This window comes from Erithacus rubecula (genome assembly GCF_903797595.1).
Source record: "Erithacus rubecula genome assembly, chromosome: 34".
NCBI classification, from domain to species: Eukaryota; Metazoa; Chordata; class Aves; order Passeriformes; family Muscicapidae; genus Erithacus; species Erithacus rubecula.
The window spans coordinates 602,483-626,150 of NC_136684.1; the positions used below are offsets into that span (position 1 = coordinate 602,483).

Below are 23,668 nucleotides of genomic sequence, written 5' to 3' on the forward strand. Positions count from 1 at the left end.
AAGGAATCAGTCCTGTCCTAAACTCCCAGACAGGAAAAACCTTCCCTAGAGTTTGCTGCCTCTGGAATGGGCTTAGCTAAGAGCATCATGAGAACAATGGGAAAGTCAGCTGAAAGAAGCTGGACTACTAGGTGTATTAAAATGCATACAAAAATTGCATATGGAAAAATGAAAAGCACTTGTGGTTTTGGGCAGGTGAGGATGAATTTTATTAACAGTATCCCAGAAATAGCACCAACAGAGAGAATGATTGCTGTCAAAATGCTCCCACATGGAGAAAGACAAAGGTTTTTAATCTTGAACTTAGATTCATTTGTGCAAAGGAAAAAGTAATATTATAATCAATACTTATAGACATATATATAACATAATAAAAAATTGCTGTATGTAATTTGTCGTTATTCGCGATACGGCCGCGGAGAATAACGACAATGACTCCTCCAGCTAGCAGCAAAGAGAAGCAACTTTATTGTGAAGGTGAACCACTTTTATAGTGTGGATCGCTGAAGAAGAGAGGAACGGCCGTCCATTGGATAGTAGAAGAAAACAGAACGTTCTCACGGATCGTGAGAACTGTTTTTCCTTACTTTCTGAAAAACAGCAGGTGCTTAATCTTATTGTGAATTCCTTCCTGTTTTTCCCGAGGTTTATCACCTTGGGAAGATCCAGGGAGGAACAGGCAAACTGCAGCAGACCCGAGAGAAATTTTCCTTAGCATGAGAAAGGAGAAAAAGGCCTCAGGCCCTTGCAATTTTCAGCCTGTGGCTTCAATGAAGCCCACAAGTCCCCCTTTTAGTTTTAAAAGAAAAAAGGAGGTGTTTGCTGTCCTCCTTAGGATCCTTGTCGGAGGGGAGCAAACACATCCCTGGAGATCCGTGGACGCTTGAAGCATCCAGGGAAACCTTCGCACCTGATGCTTCCCAGCAACTTACTTCTAATACAATAGGAAAGAAACCCGCCACCATTCGCCAGACCCGTGATTTCCAATATAAAATTTATCTAACAATGTCCAAACACTGAAAACAGTTCCAAAGAAACAAAAGAGTTCATCCTCTGCTGGTAGAGGGACCATCTGGCTGGCGGTCAGCCTGTTGGTCAGCATCCAAAGGCTGTGCCTCGGCTGCATTCTGTCTCTGATGTCGCAGGTCAGGGCGGACACATCTCGCAGGCAGCCAGCGTACCCCGGTATCTGTTGAGACGCAAGCATACCCACGGCCCCAAACGATGAGTTCATGCGGGCCTTCCCACTTATTCGTGGTCAAGTTCCGCATGAACACCTTCGCTCGGGGCAAGCGTATCTCATCTGCAGCCTGTAAAGAAGTAAAGTGATTCACAATAACAGGATTATTGGAATCTTGTGGCACAGTGAGGTGATTGATGGTATATAAAGCTTTTTCTAGTCGGCTGTGTGGTGTTTCACCAGCCATTCCCCTTTTTTGTTTTTCTGTATAACAAAAACTGGGGAATTCCAGGGACTACTAGAGGGTTCTATGTGTCCCTGCTGCAATTGTTCCTTTACTAATTCTCGAAGGGCTATTAATTTCTGTTTTGGCAAGGGCCACTGATTTTGCCATACGGGGGTATTAGACAACCACCGTAGGGGTATCATAGGATAGTTCTTGCCCTTCACTTCAGTGACCCTAATTAAAAATTTACTTCCATGCGCACCCCCCAGGCTGCCAACACATCTCGTCCCCAGAGGTTGATAGGGGCTGCAGTGATGTATGGTCGGACCGTGGCTGTCTGCCCTTCCATATTTCTGATCAACACAGGCCTCTGACTCACAAAGGTCTGTGTTGTGCCCCCCAAGCCTGCAATGGCCTGACCCAGAGGGGCCACAGGCCATGTGGGAGGCCAGGCAGAGAGTGAGATCACTGTTACATCCGCCCCAGTGTCCAGCAAACCTCTGAGTTGAGTCTGAGACGGGTTGGCACCTGAGAGAGTCAGAGTACACATCATTTGTGGTCGCTGATCCGAGACATTCATTGTCCAGAAAACCTGTGGTGGTCCTGTGGATCCAAAGCAACCGTCTTTGCGATTTCGCTGATCAACCCTGAGAACAGACGAACAGAAAGGCACCAATTGGGCAATTCGAGTTCCCTTTGGGATAGTGACAGGAGGAGAAGGCGTAGAAACCATGGCATAGATTTGACCTGTGAAATCAGCATCAATGACCCCGGGGTGGACAAAAATTCCCTGGAGGGTGGCACTGGACCGCCCTATGAGCAGGGCACTCAGGCCTTTGCCCAAAGGTCCAGTGGCATCCAGAGGGATCCTGTGTACACCAGTCGAGTCTAAGATGACTGTGGCTGGGGTGTATACATCCACTCCGGCTGACCCCCGGGTGCTGGCTGAGTGCTGGCTGAGGAAGCCTGGGGTACTGTTTCTATCTGAGCGCTGTACCCCCAAGCGCTCCCCTGCCCGTTTCCCTGGCCAGGAGGAGGGTTTTTTGATCTGCATTGGTTTGCATAGTGTCCTGGCTTTTTGCACTTGGCACACAAAAAGGTAGGCATTTTAGCCTGTTGCTGTTTTTGCTTCTTGCCTTTAGGTTTTCCCTGTTTATAATATCCACCTCCTGACATCTTTTGATGCTGCCACATGGCAGCTGCCAGGGCAGAGATCTGATGATCTATAGTCCCCACTTTTGAACATGCCTGTATCATGTCAGTTAGTGAGGGATCTCCTGGTAGAGACTGTATAATTTTTGCACAGTCAGCATTGGCATTATCTTTGGCTAGCTGTTTACACAACATCTGCCTGAGAGCATCATCTTCGACCTGTTTCTCTAGGGCTGCAGCCACCTTTTCTACAAATTGTAGGAATGGTTCGTTAGGACCCTGAGTAATCTTCACATATTTTGTTTTAGGAGCTGCAGCTTCTATTGTTTTTATAATTGCTGCGAACCCTATTTTTTGGCATTGCTCAAGAATGGGAGGGGGCCAAGATGCTTGGAGGTCAGGGTTAGAGAAACGAAACGTACCCATCAAAACCTCTCGGCCTATTGCATACCTAGGGTCATCCTGGGGCAGCCTCATATTGTCTGCAGCAGCCCTATCAGCCATTTGCGCCCAGGTGTCCTCAAACACTCTGAACTGCACTGGCTGAAATAGCACCTGTGCTATATGCCTTATATCATAAGGTGCTAACAGGTCTGTATTTAATACTCTAAGAATCTGCATGACCTGGGTGGAACCGAGTCCAAAGCGTGCTACCTTATCTTGTATATCTTGGACAACACGCCAAGCAATTGGGTCATGCCGGTCGAGTTGACCTTGCGCCCCTTTGAAGACGGGAAAAGCCTGAGCCCCTTCCGTCCCCCGGGTGTCCCCATCACTGCTTTGCGACAGGTCATCCCCGGGGGCCGGGTAGGGCCCCGCGGGGTCACCCTGGACGCTTCCCTCCATCTGGAAAACTCCTTTTCTTGGCATTCCCACCTTCTCTAAGAGGTCCCAATCCCCGTTTTGCAATGCCCGCAACCTGACAGCCTCCCAAATTACGCGGGGGTTTCTGCCGCGATTGCTGGCCGAAGGGACACCACGCCTCCGGCGGGGGTGTTGTGGTTCGTCGGCGACTGTGGCGCTGGAGTGGGATGACGAAGGCGGCGACTCCTGCCCCACGGAGGATGTCACGGCGGTCTCCGATCCCGTTGAGACAGGGCCGGCCGCGGAGGCAGGAGCGGCGACCTTGTTTGGGGCCCGCGCGGCAGGACACGCCCCTAGAGACGAGGAGGATCCCGGCGGCGTCCCGGGAGGGTTGGTGGGGGGACCCGAAGCTTCCGGGATCGTGGGCCGTGACGTCAAGCGTCGCGCAGGGGGTAGCGATAGCCCCACCCCTGCGGCCGACTGCCCCTGCCGTCTTTGGTCTGGGGGGGGGCCTGCCGGCAGCCAGGGACCCATTCTCGCTGCCGGGCCATTCGCGATGCGCCGCGGTTCATCGGGGATGGTGACATAGGGCACAAACGCCTCCCAGATGGCCGTCGCGATCGCGAACGTGACTTGCTCCACTACCTCCAGTGTAATAGCTGGCTTTTGCACTGTCTCTGCCGTTACCGCCCTCCGGGGAAAGGACGCCGCGCTATCTTGGGGTGCGAGTGGGAGGGGCTGTCCTGACTTCGGGGGGTTCTCGGAGCAGTCATCGAACTCGCCCTCGCTCCGTTCAAATCTCGCCTCATCCTCCACAAAACTCTGATGAATAGTCCCCCAGGTAGTAAGCAGCGGGCACACTGAAACATCTCCTTTATGGAGAGCTGCACACAACAGATTCCCCAGCTCTTTCCAAACTTCCATTGAAAAAACTTCTCCTTCCTCCTCTGAAAAACCGCGCTCCTTTGCCCAAGCTAGCAAGGCAATCAAATCTTTATCTGGGATTTGGGTGTCTAAGTCCTCTAGAACATCCCTCCATAATGAGATAATAATCTCCTCTTGTTTGGATAGATTGTTCCCCATTTTAGAATTTTTCGCCTAGCCGCTAGTTTGGAGGAGGGAGGGGGGGGGAAACACAGTACCTTCTCTCCGCGGAAAGAGGAACGGTCGCTAGGGCGCTCGCAGTCCGGGGTTGCCGGGGCTCCGATTCAGCGGCAGCGCTCGCGGTCCGGGGTAGCCGAGGCTGGCTCCGCGGCAGCGCTCGCGGTCCGGGGTGGTCGAGGCTGGCTCCGCGGCGGCGCTCGCGGTCCAGGGCTCCGCGGTCCCAGTTCGCGCTGTCCTGGCGAAAGACAGTCTCGGCTCCCGTGAAGGACGATCTCGGTGGGACCTCCAATTGTCGTTATTCGCGATACGGCCGCGGAGAATAACGACAATGACTCCTCCAGCTAGCAGCAAAGAGAAGCAACTTTATTGTGAAGGCGAACCACTTTTATAGTGTGGATCGCTGAAGAAGAGAGGAACGGCCGTCCATTGGATAGTAGAAGAAAACAGAACGTTCTCACGGATCGTGAGAACTGTTTTTCCTTACTTTCTGAAAAACAGCAGGTGCTTAATCTTATTGTGAATTCCTTCCTGTTTTTCCCGAGGTTTATCACCTTGGGAAGATCCAGGGAGGAACAGGCAAACTGCAGCAGACCCGAGAGAAATTTTCCTTAGCATGAGAAAGGAGAAAAAGGCCTCAGGCCCTTGCAATTTTCAGCCTGTGGCTTCAATGAAGCCCACAGTAATTCACGTATGTATAACGACATTGTAAAATAATGCCCCAAATAATAATTTTTTAGCTTTTGCTGCTCAGGGATGTAACACTTAAGTACTGTACACAAAATTACTGTCCAGGACCCAAACATCACTGGTGAACTTTGTGAGATTGTATACAATGAATGAAGTAGGAAAGGATTAAATTGGCAGTTTTTATAGTGTTTACTGACACTAAGGTGTGGAATGCTTTGTCTGCTCCTGTGAAAAATAAAGTGAGTAAGACTACTGGGTTGTCATACACCAGACCACCCACAAGCTGAAGCATTAATTGAACAGATGAAGGGGTTGTTAAAAGAGCAGTTGGAAAAAAAATAGGAGATGGAAATTTATTGCAATGAAAATCCCATCTCACAGATGTGCTCCATACCCTTAGGAATGGGCCCACTGGGGAATGGAAACCACCTGGATGTGCATGGCTGCACCCAATTTGGAAATGCAACCATGGACAGTGAGACTCGGACTTCTTGGGAAATTATTCTGGGTGTGATGGCCCCTGACAGGGACACCCCAGAGGCTGCAGGGCTGGACCTTTAGGCATTAGTATTAGTTAGGATAAAGCAGAAGCAAATGGGAGTTATCATTACCAGAACAGGTATTCAGATTCCTTCAGGATGCTTTGGTTTGATAAATGCTCACTAGAGCTTGGCCTTGAAGTGTTCATGTTTTGGGAGGAGTAATTGGTGCAGATTATCAAGGAGAAATTAAAGTAATTATCTTAAACAATTGTGAACAGTTGGATTATTCAACCTCATATTTAATTGTGGAATAGTAGCACAATTATTAATATTGCCGTTTTTAAAACAACTGTGAAAAAAGGACATTCACCTCAAATCACTGCTGTTCATGGAGATAAAGGGTTTGGATGCACCAGCCAGAGTGTGGGGGCAGAGGCCAAATGGCCCTCCTGAGCCAGCTGAAGGAACAGCTCTGGGGAAAGACAGCACTGTCTGAATCCTGGAACCTGGGTGAGAAGGACGGGAATATGTCCCTGCAACCAAGTGTTCTATGCCAGAACAAGTGGATGTTATGGGATATTGCTTTACAGATCCTGCCAGACCAAATCTCCCTGTTTGCCCCAACATCTCTTTGGAAAATGATCTGATCCACAGGGCTCCATGAGAAGGCTGATGTGACACTGAGGGGATTCCACAGGAATTCCAACCAGGAGCCTGGGTGCCCTTAGGGACTGGGACCAGGCACCTCCCCAGCTGGAGGGGAAAGGACCCACCAAGCCTTGTCACCCACAGACAGCATGGGAAAGCTGAACAGCAAAGGACCTGGGGGACATTATTCTGGAATTAAAAAGGTATCAGCTCTGTGGACAACAGAAATATTGTTCCTAACCAAAATGAGATTGAGTAAAAAGAATGAAAAACTGTCACTAAACCACTACTGATGCCTGTAAATTGTATCTTGAGAGTCAGCCAGAATCTTTGCTTGCAGAAACTCCTCTAGTTTTACCAAGGATTATTCATGAAAATGGTCATGAAAATGTCATGATCTAAAGCAGCCAAAATACTCAATCTAACAAATTGCTGTATATGTTCACAACCAGAGGGAAATCAAAGCAGAGCCATGGTTTGTCATGTTTGTCATGGTTTGCTTTTTTAAAATGAGCCCCATGGTGCATTTGGTGCTGAGCCCTTGAACCTCAGGGCCTGAGAGCACATTGCACAAACCTTTCCAGGAGTTCAAGGCAGAAGAAAAACCCAAAGTGTCTCAAAGCATTAATGGGTCCCACTGAGGTCCATCCCCAACACAGGCTCCTCATGGACTCCTTGGAGGAGAGAACTGGAGGCCATGATTGCCCAAAAACCTCTCAGAGACTCAGAGAAGAAAGGAAAAAGGAAAGTACCTTAGAAAGCTGGAGTACCTTGAAGCATTAATGAGCCCTACTGAGTGTTGTTACTGAGAAAGGATCTCAAGAGACTAATTAAAGAAGATAATTGGAGGCCATGATTTCACAAAGATCTCCAAGGCAAAAGCAAACTCTAAAGTCCTTGGAAAAACCTGCAGTCCCTGGGAGCATGAAGGAGCCCCCAGGGCCATTCCTGACCAAGGCTTCCCAGGGACTGGTCCCAGCAGATCCCTGAGGCCACTGGGATGTGGGGGGATGCTGAGGGCAGGACAAGGGGTGACAGTGGCCAGCCTTGCTGGGGCTGTGCCAGGAGGCCCCAGTGGCTCAGGACAAGGTATCTCCTCCCAGCCCTTGGTGGCACAGACCCTGCTGTGCCCCAGGGCACCAAGACTTGGCTTCTCTTTGTCCCCACCTGTCAACTCTGCTTCCAGTTCTCTGTTCTGATTGAGGCTTGGGGACACTTTCTCACTCCTGTTCCTCCCTGGAACCCATTAAAACTTCCAAGAAACTTTGGAGTTTGAGTCTCACTTGGAGTTCTTGAGAGGTTTCCTAACAAACCATGGCTCTGCCTTAATTTCCCTCTGGCCTGGTGCACTTCATTAGAAACTTTTCCTACAATAGTTATGGAAAAATACTTTTAAATGCTTCTTAAAAATATCCGTTCCTATTTTAAAGGATGGATTTTATAACTATTCTCTTTAAAGCAGAGCTGATTGCAGCATTCTGTGATTGATATTGATCCAGGGTCTCTCCTCATGAGGTCTGGCCTGCTCAGAGAAGCTGTGCCTTGAGCTCTGACCCAGTGTGGACAATCTTGCTCCACATTCCCAACCCCATCCTGTCTGTCCTCCCTCACCTGGCACCTACTTTGACTGGATAGTTGTCTGCTCTCAGGGAAAGATGAATTTTTCCTTTTTGTTGTTTTTGATGCAATCTAAAACTCCTAATTTTCCCTATGGAAAACACACACACTCCTCAGGTGTGTGCCAGCCCAAGGTGCCACCAAGGAGGTTCAGCACCGGTGACAGGTGCCTCAGGAGTGGTGCCTGGAGCCGGCACCATCTTACCTTTCTGCCTCAAACTCCCGTCATGCCCTGCGCTCCACAGAGCCCCATTGGAGCTGGGACTACAATACCCATCATGCCCCGTGCTCCACTGAACCCCGGTATTCCCCCCTCCTATGTTCAATAGATTTCCTCCAGAACCTCTAGGATCCCTAAATGTCCCCTCAGCGCCCATGTGGGAACCTCCCAAAAATTTCCCAGAATCCCCAGAACACTCTCAGGCCCACAGATGCCCATTACAGCCACTTCTGGGAATTCATCTCCTGCCACCCCCCGCGAGCTCAGAGCACCTCATAACCCAGTCAGTCGTCTACAATTCCTGCCGTGCCCCGTGCCCTAAAGAGCCTGGTTAGAGCTCCCCACGATCCCTCCAAGCTCTCCTGAACCGTACACGTCCTCCCCTGAGGACCTCAAGTCGCCGTTCAGAGGCAAAAGTGTCCCTTCAGTGCCCTCCTGGACCCCAAACTCTCTGCAAGATGCACTTCTGGGACTACAGCTCCCATCATGCTCCACGGTTCCGGTAAAACGCCATTCCAGCTGAGACTTCCTTCCCCCATCATGTCCCGTGCCTCACAGGGAGCCATTGCAGCCATGCTTAGAGCTCTCATGATGCTCCACAGCCCCTTTACACCATACTATACCCGCGCCTACAACTCCCATCATCCCCTGCGCCCCAGAGAGCCCCGTCAGAGCCCCCCAGTGCCCTCCTGGACCCCGAAGGGTCCCAGATTCTCCTCCGTGACCTCCAAGTGCCCTCCTGTACCCCCAGGTGCTGCTCTGAGGTCTGCTGATTTTTTTAAGGGAAACAGTCTTTAAAAACAAACTATTGCAGGAAGGATGGAGACACTTCAAGAAAGAAATCTTGAGGGAGCAGAAACAGCCTGTCCCATGTGCCAAAAGTCAGTTAGCAATGAAAATAACTGGTCTGGCTGGGCAAGGAGCTTTTTCCAGGAACTCAGGGAGAAAAGAGGCTGCATCACCTTTGGACAGAAGCACAGGGAAATAAGTAAATGTTTATTGATGTGGTTAGGTCATCCAGAAAAATAAGAGGTGAAACCTCAATTAGGATATAGCCTGGCCGTGCCTGTGAAGGATAAAAAAACTTATTTTATAAACATATTAGCAGGAAAAGCAAGGACAAGGAGAACCTCCATTCCTTATTGGGCAAAGATATGGTTGCCAAAGATGAAGAAAAGTCTGAGGAATTTAAACCTTTCTTTGCCTCAGTTTTCAAGTATAAGACATTTTGTCCTCAGAACAAGTGATCTTCTGACCTGGTAGATGGGGACAGGGAGCAGAACAGACCCCTGTAATCCAGGAGGAAGCAGCTGGGGACCTGCTGAGCCGCTCAGATGCTCACAGGTGTCTCTCGCACCAGATGGAATCCATCCTAGGGGGATGAGGGAGCTTCTGGATGAGCTCCACAAGCTGTTCTCCATCATTTATCATCAGTCCTGGCTCATCAGGGAGGTCCCAGAGGGCTGGAGGTGCCAATGTGAGCCCATCCCCAAGAAGGGCTGGAAGGAGGATCTGGGGAACTCCAGGCCTGTCAGCCTGACCTCAGTGCCCATCAAGGTGATGGAACAGATCACCTTGAGAGCCATCACAGGGCACCTGCAGGATGGCTGAGGGATCAGAGGCAGCCAGTGTGGATTTCAGTATCTGCATTGATGATCTGGATGAGGGCATTGAGGGCACCATCAGGAAATGTGCAGATGACACCAAGCTGGGTGTGAGTGTTCTGGAGGTTAGGCAGTTCTGCAGAGGGACCTGGACAAGCTGGATCCAGGGATTAAGTCCATCAATTTGAGGTTTAACTAAAGCTGGGTCCTGCACTTTGGCCACAACAACCCCTGCAGTGCTACAGGCTGGGGACAGAGTGGCTGGACAGTGGCCAGGCAGAAAGGGACCTGGGGGCACTGATGGACAGCAGGCTGGACCTGAGCCAGCAGTGTGCCCAGGGGGACAAGAAGGCCAAAGGCTCCTGGCCTGGATCAGGAATGGTGTGACCAGCAGTAGCAGGGCAGTGATTCTTCCCCTGTGCTGGGCACTGGTTGGGCACCACCTCGAGTGTTGTGTCCAGTTCTGGGCCCCCCAATTCAGGAAGGACATGAAGGGGCTGGAGTGTGTCCAGAGAAGGGCAACAAGGCTGGTGAGGGGTATGGAACACGAGTCCTGTGAGGAGCAGCTGAGGGAGCTGGTGTTGTTTCTCCTGCAGAAAAGTAGACTCAGAGGTTACCTTATCACTCTCTACAACTTCCTGAACCGTGGTTTTAGCCAGGTGGAGTTTGGTCTCTTTCAGGCAGCAACTGACAGAATGAGAGAACACAGTCTTAAACTTTTCCAAGGTAAATATAGGTTCAATATTAGGAAAAATGTCTTTTACAGGAAATGTGATAAAATTCTGGAATGAGCTCTCCAGGGGTTGGTGGAGACACCATCCCTATATGTTTAAAAAAGATTAGTTATGGCAATTGGTGCCATATGGAGGTGTTAGGCAGGGGCTGGACTTGATCTTGAAGTTCTCTTCCAACCTAGTGATTCTGTGATTTTCTGAATTAACAGAGTCTTTCAGCTGAAGTCTCTGTCCCTGTCCTTTTCCTGGGTCTCTGTCGCAGATGGAAGCTGCTGGTGCCATTCTCACCTTTAACCCCTAATTTGAATGGAGACAGATGTTCTTGGGTGTGTTAATCAGGCGTTGCTCAATGTTTATGTGGAATTTTTGTATCCTCATGGCACCAAGGAGACCCTTGTGGCACTGTGGAAACTCTTGGAACCAAAAAGTCACTGAGATATTGAGGCAGGATGGTACCAAGGAGATCATTGAGATACTGCAGATCCAAGGACACCGTGGTGGCTCCATGGAAACTCATGGAATCCTGGGCACCATGAATCAGCAGGGCCTCATGGAACCAAGGAATGAATTGTGACTGTACCAAACCTCATGGAACCAAAGAGCCATTGTGACACTTCAGAGCGTTGTGGACCAAGGGGACCACAGTGACACTGTGAGGCTCCATGGAACCAAGTGGCCATGGTGACACTGGAGCCTCATTGACCAATGGTGCACTGTGACCCTGCAGGGCAGTATGGAATCATGGAGACCACCGTGACATTACACAGCGTCAAGGCAGCAAGGGGCCATTGTGACACAGTGAGGCCTCATGGGAACAAGGAACAGTTGTGGTACCATGGAAATTGTGACAACTGTATCACCATGGAACCACGGAGACCATTGTGACACTACATGGCACCATGGAACTAAGGATTCATGTAACAGTGTGGGACACATGGAGCCAAGGGACCATTGTGACACTGTGGGGCCTCATGGATCCAAGGAGAGCATTGTGACACTGAACCTAATGGAATTGTTGCAAATGATACAACTTCTAGGTTCAGGACAAGGTGTCTCCTCACAGCCCTTGGTGGCACAGACCCTGCTGTGCTCCAGGGACTAAGACTTGGCTTCTCCTGGGCACTGCCAGCCCTGCCAGGGCCCTTGGCCATGTCCAGCACAGCTTGTCCTGTGCTGTCCCACAGCTGCTGCTGTGTCCCTGCAGGCTGCACACTCCCATCTCACTGCCCCTGGCTCTGCCCTGCCACTGCCAGCCCTGCCCTGACCTCTGCCACCCTCATCCTCTGTGCCTTGGGACACACACACACACACTGAGCTCATCCTCCTCCTCCTGGATGCTTCTCCTGCCACAGCCCTGCCCTGGGAGGGTTCATTGCTCACAGGAGCTGCTGTGTTTGTACTGGTGCATTTTATAGCTCTACTCTGCCTGTCTGTCAATTCTGTCTTCAAAGAGCTCTCCAAGGAATGGATTCATTGAATTGTGGAATAACAGAGGTGGGAAGAGCCCCCTGAGCCCTCTTGGCCTGGGTGTGGTTGGGATGGAGTTCCCTTTGCCCAGAGAAGCCCCTGTCCTGCTGTGCTTGGCTCCTGTGGCTGGAGTGGGTTTGGTCCCAGCCCAAGGCTTTGGCTGCTCCTGAGCAGGGCTGGCCCCACATGAGGCATCTCTGCAAGCCCTAAACCAATGGGCTGGGGGGAGGAAGTGCTCCTGGGGACACAGAATGGGACAGCTGGGCTGGACTGATCCAAGGGATCCTCCAATCCATGGGATGTCCTGATCAGCAGGAAACTGAGGGGGACAAGGGGGCCTCTGGATTTTCTGTATTTATACATTTGTCTTCCAGCGCAACCACTACACATGCTGAATTCCTGTCTCTCCATTGTCTTCCTTGCTTCTGCATTTGGCCCTTGCTTTTTAGTCCCCTTAACATTAATCTCTCTTTATGGTGACCCACAACTGTTCACCTTATTTTCTCTTGTTTTCTGTAAGGAGGGACAATGACAGAGACACTCTGTAGTCACTGGATGCCTAGAGGAGTTTAACCACAGCCACCTTGCCCAACTCTGCTCTTATGGGCACCCCCAGAAATGTCACGGCTCTGTCAGGTGCCCACCCCTGAGCTCTTGCCCTGCTCACAGCCCCAGGGGTGTTCAGGGACACAAGTCCTTCCCTGGCACACACACAGACAATTCATTGCAGCATGGGCAGGGGCACCCTGGGCTCTGCTGCTACTGCCAGAGCCTGGCAGGGACATCAGCCCTGCAGGTGTCACCCTGCCCTGCCCCTGCCTGAGGTGCCCCATGGCCAGAGGGATGAACACTGCGAGCTCTGGGCACAGGAGCTCATCCCAGCCCTGCATCCAGGGGTTCCCAGGGGATGTTAGACTCTGGAAACTTCAGCAACAGCTGAATGTGTTTGTGCTCACTGGGTTTGTGTTCCCTCACACACACACAGGATGTTCAGGACTGTGGAATGTCCCTGCACTTCAAACACAGACTCCTGAACCGGTCACTTGATGTCCCTCCAGGCAGGGAAGAGCAACCTCTGTGCCCTGGGGTGAGAAGCCACTGCTGGAAGCAGCTCTGGCTTTGCAGGGACACTGCTGGGACAGCCCCACCCTAAACATTGCTACACTTTGGCTGTCACTGCTGTTCTCTCCAGGGCTTTGTGTTGGGAACATCCTTGAGAGCAAACTGGGAAGGAGATTGAAGCTTTCAGGCCCTGCACTGAGGAGATGCCCTTGCATGATGGAAATGCTGTTGCAGAGTCCAGATCTGTCCCAGCAGTGTCCATGGCCTGTCCCTGCCTGCAGTGACTACACAGTCACACAGCAAGGAAGGGACTGAGCTGAGAGAGTCCTGAGGCCTTAAACCAACACAGGGGCTCTGAAGGGGAGTATGGAACTGAAGGAAGGGAAGGTTATGGAGCAGAAGCCCTGGGGCTGCCTAGCAGTGAGCATCCCTTTTCACTCTAGATATTCCCAGAGGAACAGACCCTGTATCTTCAGAGCAACCACGGAGGAAAGATGTCAGGCAAACACAGCAATACCGAGTTCTTTATTTTATGTAAGCACATATGTAGTACAACCCCTGGGTTATATAGCCTGTGGTTCGCACTAGGAATGTGAATAGTGAAGTAAAAAAGGTACAGATAAAAATTTCACAGTTAACAAATTCTCAAAAATATAATAAGTGTGACAGCAAAAAACCCCAGAAGACACAGAGTGGGCATTAATGAGTAACACCGGAAGAGTTACACAGGAGAATGGGAGTTTATTCCTTCTGAAAAGTGTTCATGATAATTTTCCTCAGACCATCCTTGAACTCCTGGTTCCTCAGGCTGTAGATAAGGGGGTTCAGGGCTGGAGGCACCACCGAATACAGAACTGACAGGGCCAGATCCAGGGATGGGGAGGAGACAGAGGGGGGCTTGAGGTAGGTGAATATGCTGGTGCTGATAAACAGGGAGACCACAGCCAGGTGAGGGAGGCAGGTGGAAAAGGCTTTGTGCCGTCCCTGCTCAGAGGGGATCCTCAGCACAGCCCTGAAGATCTGCACATAGGAGAAAACAATGAACACAAAACAACCAAAACCTAAACAAGCACTAACAGCAAGAAGCCCAGGTTCCCTGAGGTTTGACTGTGAGCAGGAGAGTTTGAGAATCTGTGGGATTTCACAGAAGAACTGGCTCAGGGCATTGCCATGGCACAAGGGCAGGGAAAATGTATTGGCTGTGTGCAGCAGAGCATTGAGAAAGCCACTGGCCCAGGCAGCTGCTGCCATGTGGGCACAAGCTCTGCTGTCCAGGAGGGTCCTGTAGTGCAGGGGTTTGCAGATGGACACATAGCGGTCGTAGCACATGACTGTGAGTAGGAAATACTCTGTTCCAAGGGAGAACACTAAGAAAAAGACCTGAGCAGCACATCCTGCATAGGAAATGTTCCTGGTGTCCCAGAGGGAATTGTGCATGGCTTTGGGCACAGTGGTGCAGATGCAGCCCAGGTCAATGAGGGCCAGGTTGAGCAGGAAGAAGAACATGGGGGTGTGCAGGTGGTGGCCACAGGCTACGGCGCTGATGATGAGGCCGTTGGCCAGGAGGGCAGCCAGGGAGATGCCCAGGAAGAGGCAGAAGTGCAGGAGCTGCAGCTGCCTCGTGTCTGCCAGTGCCAGCAGGAGGAAGTGGCTGATGGAGCTGCTGTTGGACATTTTTTCACTCTGGCCATGGTGGACTGTTGAAAGAAGACATTGACAATTTGGATCAATCAACATCTTTGATTCAATCCTATGGGATTGTTTTAGGGATTCCCTCACAACAATTTCTATTCCTGTGTGGTTAACTTCAGTAAATATTTCTATTTTGAGCTCAGCTTTGTGCTGCTGAATTCCTGCCTCATCTTAGCATTGTTCTCAGCCTGAACACTGGGGAGTCCAGAGGGAAAACTGGGCTACCTGTGCCCCAGTGCAGTCACACATCCAGGACCCACACAGGGACCCTTTAATTATTAGACCTGTCTCTATTTCAGGGTGGCTGAACATGAAACATGCTTGAAAAATAAGTGGAATTTTTGAAGACTTCACTAAAAAATAATTTTCTCCAAACCATCCTCTTTTTCCCATGCAACTAGACAGAGAGGAATATCCAGGGTTGGTCTGGATCTCTGCTGCCTGCAGTTGTGCCTACTAGGAGCTCTTTCTCTCTATCCAAGTCTTGTCCCTGCCAATGTTCCCAGAGCCCAGCCCAGCCCTGGGGGCTCAGCTCTGCCCTGCACACCCCTCCCAGCACAGGGCACTGCCCAGGGGCATCTCCCTGCCAGCAGGGCCTTAAGGACAGCTCAGACAAACTGTGATGCTGCAAGCCAAGCTGCTGCTGCTGCTGCTGTCTGTAGTCAGAGGAGGGTGAGGAGGCACTTTGTGAGGGGGATCTGTGGCAGATCTGCTGATGCCCAGTGGGACAGTGCAGGAGTCTCAGTGACACAGACACACCTGACATCCCCTTTCCCTTTCCTTGAGGAGAAAGCTGAGAGCAGACGTGGCCATGCAGCACCATCTACACAGCAGGAGAAATCTGCCCTGTTGGGGGTGGCTTATTCCACCTCCAACTTCTCCCGACAGTCCATGGGGAGCTGCCAGGCAGGCTGAGAGCTGCCCCTGGCAGGTGGCACATACCCTGGGCTGGCCAAGAGCCCTGAGGGCTGCAGGAGGTGCTTTGAGGACAGCCCTGGGCAGCCCTGGCTGCAGCCCCAGCTTCAGCCCCTGCAGCCATCCTTGACAGCAGGAGCCATCCTGCCCTGTCCCTCTGACGGTGCCCAGGGCAGTCCTGCTCTGTAGCACATCCTCCTCCTCCTCTTTGTCTTGTGCCTCAGAGAAACTGGGAGAGTCCTCCTGACACATCCCCCAAGCTGTGGGCTGTGCTGGCTCCAGGAGATCCCTCCAGGAGCACAGGGGACATTGCCCTGCACCCACAAACTCACCATGTCCAGGGCTGTGAAGATGTTTCCCCAAGTGAAGTCTCAGCTCAATGTCTTCCCAGTCCTGATTGCCTTTATCATGTCTGTGCCTGGCTTCTGTCTCCTCAGTGCCTGCAGGCAATGCCCTGAGCCCTGTTGGGCTGGGAGTGAAACTACTCCTCAGCAGAAATGACTTTTTAAAGCTTTTCTTGGTGGCCTGGAGCTCCCGCTGTGCCAGAAGCCCAGCAGAGCTCAGCAGCACAGACACAGCACAGAGTTTTAAGACCCCCTCAGGGCTTTGATGTTGTTTACATCAAGCTCAGTCCCTGAGAAAGTGTTCAAAAAACTTCTCAAGAACTCAAAGTCAGAGTAAAATCCAAAGTTTCTTGAAGTTTTAATGGATCCCACTGAGGGACACGACTGTGAAACTGTCCCCAGATTCCAGTTAGAACTTAACACTGGAAGTAGTGATGAGAGGTGAGAACAAGCTAAGGAAATGTGTTTCAGATGCTGAGCACAGCTGGATGTGTTTCAGGAATGCAAAGGGCCATGGCCTGAGCCCCAGCCCCTGGCAAGGCAGATCCTGTCCCTCCCTCATTGCTCAGGGCTCTTTCCAGATCACTGGGCTCTGGGATGTGCAATGCCAAGGGCAGGGCCATGGGGTAGCCCCTGCCAGGCTGCTGAGCAGGGACAAGGAGGCAATGAGGCCCCAGCACAGCCAGGCTCACTTGTCCCCTGCTGGCCTCAGGCCCAGGGCCAGCAGCCATGGCCCAAGTGCTGCAGCAGTTGGCTCTGGCAGGGTCTTTCAGCTGCTGCCCATCACTGTGCCCTCTGCAGCCCAGGCTGTCCTACGGTGTCCATGCCCTGCGCCTCTGTCCCTGCAGGCTGTCATCATCCCCCGGCTGCCCCACCTCACTGGCCCTTCCTTTGCTGGCAGCTCTGCGTCCTGCCTGCCTCTGCCTGGCTGCACAAAGACTTAGATGACTTTGTTTCTCTTGCTGTTTTCTAGTACTTCAAAAGGATCCACCATCTCTGAAACCAGCCTTCAATCCCCCACAGGGCTCTCCTCTGCTGTCTTCAGTCTCTGTGCTTCAGTCTGAGCACAGACTTCCTTTGTCCCTGTAGAGTATTCATGTGCTTGAATTCTCCAAATACCACTTTGGGAGATCTCTGGGCCCTCTCCAACATGTTGGGAAATCAAAACTTTCAGCTTGTAGTCTAAGAAAAGCACCAGAGGAACAAGACCAGCCAGATCTCTCTGTTCTAACTACTCTTGTTTGGAAGCAATCCTAGGGGAGATAGAATTTGGGAGGCTAAATCCAAATTTTGGCCCTGGCTCCCAGATGAGAAGGGCAGTAATTTTCCATAGGAAGGAAGGAACAGAGCCCCAGTGTTTGGTGGTAGATGAGACACAGCCTGCAGGAGGCCAAGGCCAGCCAGAGCTGTCTGTCCTGGCAGATTCTGGCTGGAACAGCCTTTCTATAAGGGGAACTTTATAGACGGAGTACCAATTTCAGCCATGGGCACCTGGAAAGAGGAATGGTTCTTTTCTCAAGGAAGGAAAGCACAGGGCGCCAGTGCTCCAAGGGCTGATGAGAAGAAACCCTCAACTCGCCATGATCAGTCAAACTCTCCAGGTGGCCCCCGGGAGGACCAGAGCAGCCAGACCTGTTCCATGTCCCCATGGTTCCATGGGGCCCCACAGTGTCACAATGTTCTCCTTGTTACTTCAGTATTACAATGACCCCTTGGTTCCATGAGGCTCTGCAGGCTCACAATGGCCCTTTGGTTCCATGGGGCCCTCCTCACAGTGTCACAATGGCCTCCATGATTCCGTGGGGCCTGGCAATGCCACAATGGTCTCCATGGATCCACGGTGCCCTGCAGGATCACAGCGGCCCTTTGGCTGCACGAGGCCCTGTAATGCAGCAATGGCCTCTTGGTTCCACACAGCCCTGCTGCTTCACATTGCCCCTTGGAACCATACAGCCCAGCAGTGCCACAGTGATGTCCTTGGTGTCACTTGGTGCCACCCCTGAATTTCAGAAGGCCCCACAGTGCCACAATGGTCTCCATGATTCCATGAGGCCCCTCAGTTTCATCATGGTCTCTACAGGAGAGCAATGGAGCCTCAGTGTTTCAGGGACTGATGAGCTTTAGCCACCAGAGGCCAAGGCCAGAAATACCTGTCTGTCCAGGAAGGTTTGTCTGGGAGCAGCTTTTGGATATTTGAAATTTTGGATGTTGAATCCAAATTTTTCCATAGAAAGGAAATCACCAAACATGCTGTTTGGAAGGCAGGTGAGAGCCAGCCCTCAGGAGGCCAAGACCAACCAGACCTGTCTGTAATGACAGCTTTTGTGTAGGAGAAATCTTTGGATATAGGATTTTGGAGGTGGAATCCTAATTTTGGCCAAAAGCACCTGGAGAAGAAGGATGGTTCTTTTCCATAGGAAGGAAAGCATGGAGCCCCAGTGTTTTAGGGCAGAATACACATGGCCACAAGAGGCAAAGACCATCCAAAGCAGATTTTCCAGGTAGCTTTTGTCTGGGAGAAACTCTTGTGAATAAGGAATTTCAGGAGGAAATGGTCCGTATTTGGCCATGGGTGCCTGTGCAGAAGAGACAGTTCATTTCCATAGGAAAGAAAGCACTGAACCCTAGTGTTTGAAGGCAGGTGAGAGCCAGTCCTCAGAAACACAAGGGCAGCCAGACCTCTTGGAAATGGCAGCTTTTGTCTGGGAGCAAGCCCTGCATATTGGCATTTTTGGAGGGGGAATCCCATTTTGGCAATGGATGCTTGAATGAGAAGAGCAGTCCTTTTCCATTTGAAGAAAAGCCCAGAGCTTCAGTGTTTCAGGGGAACATGACAATAGCATGGCAACAGGCATGCCGAGGGCAGTTGGACCAGTCAGGCCAAGCCAACCAGACCTGTCACCTGTTCCCTTGGATTCATGGGGCCCTGCAGTGTCACAATGGTTGTGTCATATTGGATCCTTGGTTCCATGAGGCCCAGCTCTGTAATGTTGGCCTCTTGTTTCTGTGGGGCTCCACAGTGTCACAATGGTCCCTTGCTCTTATGAGGCCTCGCAGTGTCCCAGGGGTCTCTTTGGTGTCACAGTATCACAATGGACCCTTGGTTCCATGGGGGGGGTCACAAAGACAGAAGAACCTCCTTGGTTCCATGAGGCCCTGCAGATTCAACGAGGCATCAAAGTGTCATCATGGCTTCCAGGATTCCATGAGACCCCTCAATGTCACAATGGACCTTTGATTCCATGGGACCATGCACTGCTACACGAATCCTTAATTCCATGGGGCCCTGCAGTGTCACAATGGACTCCTTGGTTCAATGGTGCCACATAGAGATGCAATCACCCCTTGTCCTGACAAGATCCCACAGTGTCACAATGGACTTCTTAGTTCCATGAAGCTGCAAAGTGTCATAGTGGCCCCTTGGTTCAGTGAGGACTGTGAGGCCTTAAGATTTTAGCCTTAATATTTTATATTATTTATATTTATATTTATATATTTATATTTATATTTTATATTTCAAATCCTGTACTGAATTAATCAATAACTCGAAACTCCATATAAAGTCTTAGTTAGCTGTCTTCACATTTTGGTCAGACAAAACAATTCCTCTGAAACTCAAGGATGCTCTATAACCTCAGGCTCTGAAACGTAGAAACAAGTTAATTGGGAGGGAGCAAACTGGGGGAATAGGACTTCATTATCTGAAGCTGTAATTGGAGGATTAACTCTGATATTCTAATGAACCAAGCTTATATGTTTCTAAAAAACTTGTCACCACCATCCGTCTTGAATGCAGCCTCTGGAAGGCTTCTGACTGCCTAAGGTGTATATATTGAAGGTCTTTAACAAATACCCGCTTTATTCTCTTTTCCTTGTCTAGCCTCTGTTCTAGGTAGCCATCCCAATGCATTGCCTGCAGTGTTGCAATAGTCTCCATTATTCCATAAGGCCCTGTGTTGCCATGAGAAAGATACAGAGTGACAAAAAAACAGCAACAAAACACTCTCTTGCTTGGTGCAGAAAAGAGCAAGAAAGCAATTTATTTAAAGAAACCATTGCCTTAAATAAGGCAATTCGTGCAAAACAAAATACAGACAAATCATTGGTCAGAGAAGGAGGCATCTCTTCTCCCTGGCTTTCTCAGGGACCTTGCAGGTGTTTATCCCTGTTATGATTCTTTCTTTTGTGTTTGCAGTAAAGAAGAAACCTCTAGTTTGGGAAAAATCCTAGCTGAGTCTGAGAAAGTTTCATGGCCTGAGAAAAAGGCCTAGCTAAAATGTGCCTTAGCCTTCAGCAGTGTCCACAATTCCCCCTTTTATTTTTTAAAAAAGAAAAGAAAGAGAAGTGTTTGTAATCCTCCACAGGGCCCTTCACAAAGGAGAACAAACACCACTCCTCAGGAGATTTGTGGATACCTAAAGTGCCTAGGGAGCTCTTCATACCTGGTGCTTTTAACAAACTTAATTCTAAAACCTAATTCTAATTACAATAACAAAACACATCACCATTCACCAAACTCATCAAATAGTAAAAAATCCACCACTAAGTAATTATTCTAATATAACAATGAAAACTTCATCAACAGTTCCAACATGAACAGAAGAATGTCCATTCTCTGCTTGAAGAGGGATCATCTGGTCAGTGTTTTCATCTAGTTGGTGTTTGGTGAGCTGGTCAGCATGTGAAAGCTGAGCTGTGGTCACACTCTGCCCCTAGTGCAGGTCAGGGTGGATACCTTGATGGTCAGCAAGAAGGACCCAGGCATATCTGATCTGAAGCCTGAAATGAGGCAAAGGTGATTCACAATAACCGGATTGGTTTGATCTTTTCTTTCTCTTTTTCCAATCTCGCTGTCCTACAATAGGAACAGCATCAGGCACAGGCACAGGAAAAGCCTGAGCCTCTCTCATTTGGGTATCATCATTGCAAGTTTTCAGCTCTTCCCTTTCTGCCCCAGCACTCCCTCCTCCCATGCCCACTGCAGAAATGAAACCAGCCCCCGCTGCTCCCCCCTTTGAAGTGAGGACAAAGCCATCGTTGCTGTCAGCACAGGGTGGGAGCGGCGAAGCAACTGGAAATGCCGATGGGAGAGGTTCGTTCATGGGGTCCAGTGCCAGGGTCAGCACCGCTCCCAGGTGAACAAACAAGGAAGCTGAGGGAAGAAGAGAAGGCAGCCCCACCTCTGCTGAGGCAGAGGAAGGCAGCCGAAACCCTGCTCGGGCAGGCAGATCGGTCTCCAACATTGGAGAGGAGGGAGGCGCTGGCACCACCTCCTTCTCTGGGGTGGCTGGTGCCAACGGCTCCCTCTCAGCAGGTGGGTCACGGTCAGACGGCACCGTGGATGGACGGGCCTGCACCACCCCCACCGGGGGGGCTTTGGCGGGGAGGGGGGCGTGGCGAGTCTGGCTCCGGGGGGTTCCCGGGATAGCAGTCAGATTCATCCTCATTTTGTTCTGAACCTGCCTTGTTCCCCTCAGAGCCTACCTAGCCCTCCTTCAATTTTTCATTAATGATTCTCCAAGTGTCAATTAGAGGGAGAATTGAAGCATTGCCTTGCCGTATGACTTCATACAATTGGTATCCAAGCTCTCTCCAAGCTTTCTCAGAGAAGGTCACTCCTTCATCCTCAGAAAACCCACTTTCTCTTGCCCACACTAACAAGTCAACCAAGTCCTTGTCCGGAATTGGGGTGTCCAAGCCTTCAAATACATTCCTCCACAGCAAGATATAGTTTGTCTTGCTTAGACAGACGATTCCCCATTATTTCAGAATTTCCCACCTAGCCACTATGCTGGGAGGGAGGGGGAAACACAGTACCTCTCTCAACGGGGAGAAAACAGTCGAGATGCAGCTCTTGCTGTGCAGGCTCCCGGCACGCTGATGATGCCACGTGTCCGTGTCGCTCTGCTCCGCACGGCTCTGCTCTGCTCTGCTTGGCTGCACACCACGGGACTCCAGGCCGCTTTGTGCTGCGATGGGCTCCGGGCCACTGCCGCTCTGAAACGAGCCAAGGGGCTCCTGAGCTACAAGCTCATATTCCCTCTCGCGGTGGGAGAGGAGAAAAGCCAATGATTTCTGCAGGTTTCCCGTCCTGCCGTAGTCGGGCAGGTCTCCACGATATCCCAGATGGGTCTCAACTCCGGCTGCAATCCCGGCTCTGGTCCTGGCCTCCTGGCCCAGGTTCGCAGCCCTGGTTTTCTGGGTTTCAGTCTGCTCGGTGCAGCTCTGGCTAGAAACCCCAGCACGGGTCGCACTCCAGTTAGGACAGGTCTCCAGCGTCCGTCGCGGTTTTTGCAGGCTGTCAGCTCCGAGTTTTCCTGGTGCTGTTCATTGGTCAGATATCGCTTAGGGTGATCCTGGTCCACTCGAGTAACAATATCTCAGTGGAACCTCCATATGTTGCCGTGGAGAAAGATACGGAGCAGCGAAAAAATAGCAACAAGACACTCTCTTACTTGGTGCAGAGAAGAGCAAGAAAGCAATTTATTGAAAGAAACCATTGCCTTAAATAAGGCAATTTGTGCAAAACAAAATATAGACAGATCATTGATTAGAGAAGGAGACACCTCTTCTCCCTGGCTTTCTCAGGGACTTTGCAGGTGTTTATCTCTGTTATGATTCTTCCTTTTGTGTTTACAGTAAAGAAGAAACCTCTAGCTTGGGAAAAATCCTAGCTGAGTCTGAGAAAGTTTCATGGCCTGAGAAAAAGGCCTAGCTAAAATGGGCCTTAGCCTTCAGCAGTGTCCACAGAAGAGCCCTACCCCCACCTCACGGCATCCTCCTGTCAGGGAGCTTCAAAGAGTGATGGGGTCTCGCCTGAACCTCCTCTTCTCCAGGATAAACATCCCCAGCTCCCTTAGCTGCTCCTCACAGGACCTGTGTTCCAGACCCCTCACCAGCCTTTTTTGCCCTTGTCTGCTCCAGCCCCTCCATGTCCTTCCTACATTGGGGGGCTCAGAACTGGACACAGGACTCAAAGCATGGCCTCATCAGTGCAGAGCACAGGAGAAGAATCACTGTCGTGGTCCTGCTGGCCTCATCACTCCTGATCCATAGCAGTCCTAGGGATAGGATGAGGGAAATGCTGGGAAGGGGGTGGGGACAAAGTGTTATTGATTGTCAGCCATGAATGGCCTTGATTTTCATATCTATTCTGACTGCATTAGAAGGTGCTGGATGTCAATATCAATTGGACATTGCTGACATCCATCTCTGAACAGGAATAAAAACAACAGGATAAACTAGTTTTATCTGCTTTGTTTTCACTATAGTATATTCACTTGGAATACACTTCTGAAATCTGTGTAATTAGCCACAAAAGAATTGAAAACTGACATTATTCCCAGGGGCTTTTTCTTGTTTGGATGTTTTGAACAAATGTTTATGAGCCTTTCTCCCTGAATTCCTGAACTGAATAGCTCAAGAACGAACAGGACTCTGGAGCAGTAAAATTCATCAGCAAGCTCCAAGTGGTTGAGGATCCATCCTCATCAGAATAGGAATCAACAGAAATGGGCACAGCTCTGTGGCTGCCCCAGCTCTGGCATGGGCCCTGGGCCTGGAGCAGAACAGCTCTGCAGAGCCCCAAGGCCAGGGCTGTTGTGCTGGCCTGGGCAGATGGGATGGCAGCAGGGGCTGCAGAGCTCTCAGGAGCTCAGGGAGAGGGGAGCAGGGCACACAGGGAGCCTCCTTTTGCCTTGGCCAAGCACCTTGCCCATGGCTGGAGGTGA

General features: G+C 50.6%; 1 protein-coding gene across 2 annotated transcripts; it reads right to left on the reverse strand.

Annotated features, from left to right (window-relative positions):
- Positions 1 to 13,708: 13,708 nt before the first annotated feature.
- On the reverse strand, positions 13,709 to 16,024 carry LOC306814035 (olfactory receptor 14J1-like). Of its 2 annotated transcripts, none has more exons than XM_079329737.1 (2): positions 15,927 to 16,009; positions 13,709 to 14,684 (listed from the first exon to the last, which is right to left on the reverse strand). In XM_079329737.1, exon 2 carries the CDS (start codon positions 14,659 to 14,661, stop codon positions 13,729 to 13,731), a length of 933 nt encoding a protein of 310 aa, XP_079185863.1. In that variant the 5' UTR covers positions 14,662 to 14,684; positions 15,927 to 16,009; the 3' UTR covers positions 13,709 to 13,728. The 2 variants fall into 2 exon arrangements, 1 of the variants encoding a protein (XP_079185863.1); XR_013777076.1 differs by lacking the exon at positions 13,709 to 14,684 and adding an exon at positions 15,072 to 15,132 and having other exon boundaries at positions 15,927 to 16,024.
- Between the last annotated feature and the right edge of the window lie 7,644 nt (positions 16,025 to 23,668).